General features: G+C 38.7%; 1 protein-coding gene across 1 annotated transcript; it reads right to left on the minus strand.

The window, feature by feature from the left end:
* Positions 1 to 1,079: 1,079 nt before the first annotated feature.
* tspan34a (tetraspanin 34a) lies at positions 1,080 to 7,175 on the minus strand. Its single transcript, XM_020083990.2, has 8 exons — positions 6,769 to 7,175; positions 5,415 to 5,499; positions 4,176 to 4,391; positions 3,068 to 3,142; positions 2,860 to 2,967; positions 2,267 to 2,398; positions 2,069 to 2,161; positions 1,080 to 1,569 (listed from the first exon to the last, which is right to left on the minus strand). Exons 2-8 carry the CDS (start codon positions 5,469 to 5,471, stop codon positions 1,513 to 1,515), a joined length of 738 nt encoding a protein of 245 aa, XP_019939549.1. The 5' UTR covers positions 5,472 to 5,499; positions 6,769 to 7,175; the 3' UTR covers positions 1,080 to 1,512.
* Between the last annotated feature and the right edge of the window lie 134 nt (positions 7,176 to 7,309).

Here is a 7,309-nt window from a genome sequence, read left to right on the forward strand (position 1 = left end):
GTACACACACACGCACACAGAGTCACATACACCATAATAAACCCTGTGTAAAGTGCACTGTTCACCTGCTGAATCATAATTTTCTCCCACTAAAGTTAAACATTTATGACCATGAGAATTAACCATTGGTACTTTCTGTTCCCCGCGCAGTAATTAAATAGCTGTTCATTGATAGTATGTATTATTACGCTCCATTATATGCCACACATGCATATACATGCAAATATCTCCAAAACACTCAGGCCCTGAAGGTATTTAAAAGCACAGTTGTGGTTTTGTGTTAAAGGTGTGGCTCTGGCTCAGGGGGTAGAGCGGGTCTTCCTCTAAACAGAGAGTCAGGGTTCGATCTCAGTCTGAAGTACCCCCAAATAGCCCCTGACAGCTGTGCCGCTCTCATAGAAAGCAGTGCTGTCAGAGATGCACTGTACGAATGTGTGTGAATGGCAAAAGAGACTGTGCTGTAAAGTGCTGTGTGGTCATCAAGACTTGAAAAGCTCTGTATCATTACAGATCATTTACCATTTATGAGTGACCCTTCAAACCTGTGTTAAATTAGCTTTCTGACACAAATACGCTGTAACAGTGACATTAAGCCCAGTGTTGTGTGACCCTGAGGAAAGTACATCCTGAAAATTAACTTAACTTTTTCTTATTCACTTAACGCTCAACATAGCTGTAGGTTGTTGAAGGCAGAACTTTGAACGTTCATTTGTGGTTAACATTCAATAAAGTATATGAGTTATGACTGGTGATAGACACGTGGTCACAGCCTTTACTGTTGATGACCTGTACATGTTCCACTGGTGTGATCATATATTATTGTGTTCTTATCTTAATAATATTAACCAATCACCTCTGCTCTGTGTGATCAGAAAAACCCAACAGCGCTGACAAAAAACTTTATATTGAATTCAACAAACTTTTTGTAGAATGATCAGTTTGCCATATATTGCATCAATTTACAGATTGACAGTTTATTTAAATTCTCAAATTCGCTGCTTTAGTGTTTTTTATGTTTTGTTCAGGCTACAATCAATTTTATTTGGATCATAAAACAATAAAGATCAACTTGTTAATAATTGTCAGAGGTCAAGATTGCGATATTTATTATCTATATATGATTAAATGTACAAAAATAAATTCATCGTATCATTGCAATGAATGTGTGGGACAGAAACAACTGACACAGCCGGTGCAGATTATTCTCCGCACTGTGCATCATTACATATCAACCGATGTATGTTTCAGCACATTCAACATCACTTGAACAGCCCTTTCTTTAAATATAAATAAATCACAGTATAAATGAAGAACACAGTAGTTCAACCGACTGCATCTCCAGCTTTGGTTTTAATGCCCTACATGCCAGTAATGCAGGCACGCCTTAGTTTATCTGTCTGGAATGATTCTTAAAAAAAAAGAAGAGGAAAACCTTTATACAAAGAAAACTGCTTACAAGTAAGATTTCTCCAACCAATTAAAACGTTGTCATCTCATCTCAAACAGGAAATCTCACGCCTTGTGGCCGATGTCCTTGTAGAGAACCATGGAAACCAACATCGCAGCGACCTGTAAACACAGCAGCTCTTCAGTGTTTGGCAAAATACAGTGTAAAGCAGCTGAGATACAGATTAAAGACTGAAGACAAGTTGATACAAATCTGTAGAATTATACACAGAAGAGGAGAACTTATAAAAACACAGACACAGGCTCAGATTACAAAATCCATTCAATTAAGTAAAATAAAAACCTCCTTGATCCAATTCTACTGTGCTTTGTGGCAACAGGGTGGATTATGGTTTCAAATGACTTCCCTGACCAGTTTTAGTCCTGTCACATAAAACAATGAATTGAAGGGAGCAGACTAACTCAAGTTTGTTTGGTGAATCATCATCTTCCTCAGCATCGATGATTGAAAAACATTCACATGAATTACTTTTTATATTTTCTGCTCCATATAAAAGGAATGAACGTGTCCACAGATACATATGGTGACACTGGGATGGTAGAAGGGCCTGACAGGAGGACCTGTAGTGGGTGGTGTAATAACTTATGGTGTTTTCTTTACCTCGAGACCGATAATTCCTAGTGCCACAGCTGCGATGACCACAGCGTTGTGTTCTATCAGCTCCAGCAGCTTATTAAAGCAGCCATCCACATCCTGGAAGACAGAGCACAGGTTTTGACAGGGTAGGACTTTTGCACCTCATCACGGTTATTAATGGTGATGTATGAAGTTAAACCAGAAGTAAGCTTGGTCTCGTACCGACATCTCCGCAAGGTTTTCAGTGCATGTCACCATGGTTGAATTACAACATGCGGATGGGAACAAATTTCCATTGTTGTTAAAAGGAGAGCCATCAAAGTCAGTGTAGTTCCTGAATCCGCAGCAAGTGAACTGGAAGGAAACCACAAAGGTTTAACGTCACATCTTGACAAAAACAATTCAGTCGTCTCATCTGTGCAGCCATGATGCTCTTGTGTGTGGGGCGGTGCAGGCTGCTCAGTTATGGAAATGTAAAACCAAATAACATCTAGTATCTTTACCCGGATGACTTAAACCTAACCTCATGAACCTGGATCACAGCAGTACAACATTATTGGCTTCATTAAGACATTTGAGTTTCCCACCCTGAGTGTGACTTGGAGGAAAATGGTCTATTCCTGTGACATATGGTAGAAGAAGACATTCTGGTGACGATTACACCAACAATCATACAGAGGTGACTGAGTTAGTTGACTGCAAATCCGAAGTGTTCAAGAAATCAAAAAAATTGTTCGGTGTACACAGAGAGCCACTACTTTCATCTTGGATCAGTGATCATCTGAAAACTCAAACTCCAAGTGAAAACACATTACCTGACTCATGGTAGAGTTCCAAACAGAGGTCAGACTTTCATCGCTTCCGTACTCCTCTGTGATGCTTTTTTTAACGTCCTCCTCCACACTCATGAGAAGATCCTCAGCCTGAGAAGGACAATCAGCGAATGTGATATTTTGACTTTTTAAGTTTAAAAAAAAATATGTCCACTGGAAGCTTTGGCCAAGATCGAAAGGGGCCACTCACCACATTCCTGAAGACGAGCAGCACCACAGCCCCTGCAACCTCGCTGATGAAGATAATCAGCACAATAATGAAGAACTACGGGGAGAGGAAATGATAAATGATCACTCTCACTGTATAGCTGTAAAATCAAGTATCACCAATCGAGTCAGAAACAGGTTTGAAATGTATGCAGATGTAAAAAGACAGTAGAAGAAAGACAGTCAACACTGTCGGGACGAAACATTTCAACATCTACTGTCACCAGAATTCCCTGATTTCAAACTAACACGAGTTTCACTTTACTTCAAATGAAATCAGATGATTTTGATTGATTTTACCCTGAGCTTTAGATCCAGGAGGTTATTATTTCTAACATTGCAAAATACTCGGTTTTTGATGTTTTAATTGATTCTCTGGGAGACTGAGAGAAATTCAGACATACTAAGATGGTTGGTATTAATGAGTGTGTGCAATTTTGTGCCAATCCAAATGAAAATCTAATTTTAAATCTGGATCTAGTGCATTTGAATGTGGTTTCACACGAGGTGTCGGCTTTTTCAGAGCTAGAAACAATGTAACATAACCGTGAGACATGACAGAGATATGTGTTCTACTTCAAGTCTATTTTTGTCAGCACGATTACACAGAAACTACAGAATGGATTCCCACAAAACTTGGTGGGAGGACCAGACATGGGCCAAGAAAGAACCCATTAAACCTTGGCGTGGTTCCAGATCCAGGATTTATTTTTATCACTTTCTTTTATGTTGTGAGATAAAGTGATTTTTTTTTTTACATTTTAACCAATTTTCCAGGGAATAATTCATGGATCTCGATGAAAAGAAACAGGTATATTAAGGAGACTGATATCTATAAGTGTGTGCAATTTGGAACAGCTTGATTGAATTTAAGTGCGGTACATGCTCTACTGAATCCCATTCCAAGCAGGGTTTTCATCCTACTACAATGGTGCGACATCGTGGCACCATTTCAAACACGAGAAGACCAGATAAGTTACTGCTTTAAAAGAATAATCATTATTACTGAGCCAACTCTTCAGAGAATAAAAGCCTTTTTTCTTTAAAACTTAAACTCAGTCTACTCCATCAACTGATCTAACATGGCTCACCGTCAACAGCATACACCTGCTCTCCCTAATAGCTCCGCAGCAGCCCAGGAAGCCAATGACCAGCAGCAAAGCCCCCACGCCTATGAGCAGGTAGCTAACGTTGAACAGTTGGGATAACACAGACGATGCATCAGGCACTTTGTCCAGTATTCCCAGCAGAGAGCCGCTGTCCACCTTCACCCACACTCCCACACCCAGGATGGCAGCACCTGCTAACTGCATGAAGGGGAAGGGAAAGATAGAGAATATTAAGGAGTGATATGAAGGAAATAAGAGAATATCAATTGTTCATTCAATATACAGTATCAGTTTTTAGCAGTTTTTAAAGGACATCATTTCCCATAAGCACTTGTCACAGCCTGACCAGGAGGAAGGTCCGCTCGGGAGTTGAAGAGTCGTGGTTTGTTCTGACATGTTGGAAGTTAACTCTAACAAACATAGCTTTTATAGGAAGAGATTACAACTGAGTATTTGTCTGTCAATCTAAACCAAGTTATGATGATGTAAGGTTTTAATTCGTCCTATAACAGGAGCTGCAGTGTCAATTTGTCTGGACACTTACCCCCGGAAACATTTTATTTTATTCTTTTCCGAGAGACTAAGGAAATAAATGATAAAATGAGGGATTGCATTGTGTTATGGAATCTTATGGAACAACTTCATTCCTTCGCTGGGCCATGAAGCTCTTCTCTCTCTCTCTCTCTCCCGACCTCCTCTAATCAGCTGAGTGTTTATGGCAATCCAATCACATTTTTTCCATGATCTCACTCAGCCAATCATTTTGACCCCTGCCAAACTTTAAATCTGTTTTCCTCAGCTGTCATTTCAGTGATTCGCTGTGACCCTTCTCCTCCCCAGTCGCCTCCAATCTCCACATCCACTCATCTCATTCAGATCCTCAACATTCTCCACATCCCTTCAACCGCCCCAGAACCTGGGGAGGTTTTGATGATCAGCCATAATAATAATAAGCTAAGCTAGGTTACGTCTCCTGGCTCTAGTGTTATATTGAACTTACTCGTATGAGAATGATAATAAATCTTCTTATCAAGCTCTCTTTCATCAAAATGTCAAACTATTCCTTTAAGCCATCACTGAATTAAGGAAGGTCAACACTGTGACAGGTCCCACATTTGGCTGTAATATTATAAAGCTTAAGGAAATAAGGTTACACTCAGCAAAGTGAAACATGAGATAGAGCTTGAATCAGAGAACATCTGAATTTCTTTCTTTACTTACGAAGATGCCACCATTGAAGATAAACATCATAATTTTGAGGAAACTGGAGCAACACATCTTGGCGTTTTTTTTTTTCTTCTTCACACTGTTGAAAAAGGAGAAGAGAAGTGTGTGTTAGTGTGACTGGAAACTAATAAAAACTTGAATTCATCAATTTGATGAGGACTTTTGGATGGACAACATTTCACCCCTCATAGGTTAAGGCAGATGTGTGGGTCTGATTCTAACAATCATGCACCAACATGGGTCAAACAGCATTTGCTTTGGTGAAACATTAACACAGTAAATGGCAGGACGCAGACAGGGGCTTTTTCATGCTGACGTAACACAAGGTTTCGGTTGAAGTATGAAATTGTGGCTCGTCTGTTTCACACTTAACTTTCATTTTAAAGGATCATGAAGTACCTTTTGTTCTCTTCATTGTCAAAGTGCAGAAGCAGGTTTATGACACTGTGGTACTCCTTATCAATGTTGTATTGTAAGTTATAACCCACAGGTATGTCAGTAGAGACAATGTGTTCACACGTCTTTGCCTTTCTTTGTTGTGGGCCATAAAAAACCTATTAGAACAGGTTAACAGGGTTTGTACTGTTACTAACTCTGCTGATGAGTTCATGATTTATGGTAAAGCCACTGTGTCATAAGCTCAGAACTACCATAAAACACACACCCAGGTCACCGGCTTTGCACAGCGTTGTATCCGTCTGCTCTGTGTGTCCTCGCAGTGACATCAGCTTTACAGTTATTGACCTTTTTTTTCTTGTTTCCTTATTGCAGCATTGACGATAGCAACCTTGTTTCCAAGAGGAAATAGCATTTTCAAGCGATATTCCATGTTGTCTGAATATACTGGACGACAGGCTTGAAAACTTTAAGGCTCCTACATAACCCTCAACTGCTTTTTTTCTCTGAGTGTGTTTTACTTTGTATATATTCTGTTAAAGAGAAGCGATACTGAACAATACTTTATTCAGTCTGTTAGTGGTGATACTGTAGTGCTACTATAATAAGCAGGGGGATATTTATGACTGATACAAAATGACAACACTCTAGTCACTGTTAACCATGACCTCGCTTTGAAAGATAAATATCTGATTCCAAAAGTGTAAGAATATAAATGATGAAATACAGGGTTTAAATAATCTGTTCTCAACTTTTATCTATTTTCATATTTGTATGTTTTATAAGGCAAAAACATCCTGGATACTGGATCATGTTTATGTTAATTTGCGACAATAAGACTTTTAAGTTATTTAGATAAAAAAATTAATGAATACAAATTAAATTGAAATGTTTTTGATAGTAGATATTTGGATGTGTGAATTTTTAGTGTGACAAAACACGAAACTCCTACCTGTGCTGCAGCGATGTCTGTCCAAGGTCTGATCAATGAGGAGTGTGCTCAACGAGGCTCTCACATGCCCCTTTATCTTCTCAGAGGTCTCTCCCTCTCTGACACACACACACGCACAAGCACACACACAGAGATACGGAAAAAGAGAGTTCATACCCTACACGTCACTGACTTTGCTTTTGGGGTAAGCAACATTCAAGTGTCCAAAGTCCCTTTTAAAATAAAAAACTTTTACGACCTGAAACTTTACAAGCATCCCATGGTCAAAACTAAATATTGATGTTCATTAACAATTTCTTATATTAACCCAAAGTTCAGAATATGTAATATATATCTAGAGAATTAAAGTATTCAATACCAAATTATTAATATATTTTCTAATAAATGGAAAAGAAAAACTCCATCATATGATGAGTCATTACTGATGCTTACACTGACAGGAAAATTGTGGGAACTTTTCCTAATATCCAAAAGTGATATTTAATTTTTTTTAAAGAAATGAATTACTTCACACCAAAAAAAAACCAAACAAACAGAGATA

Source organism: Paralichthys olivaceus, chromosome 8 (genome assembly GCF_024713975.1).
Source record: "Paralichthys olivaceus isolate ysfri-2021 chromosome 8, ASM2471397v2, whole genome shotgun sequence".
NCBI classification, from domain to species: Eukaryota; Metazoa; Chordata; class Actinopteri; order Pleuronectiformes; family Paralichthyidae; genus Paralichthys; species Paralichthys olivaceus.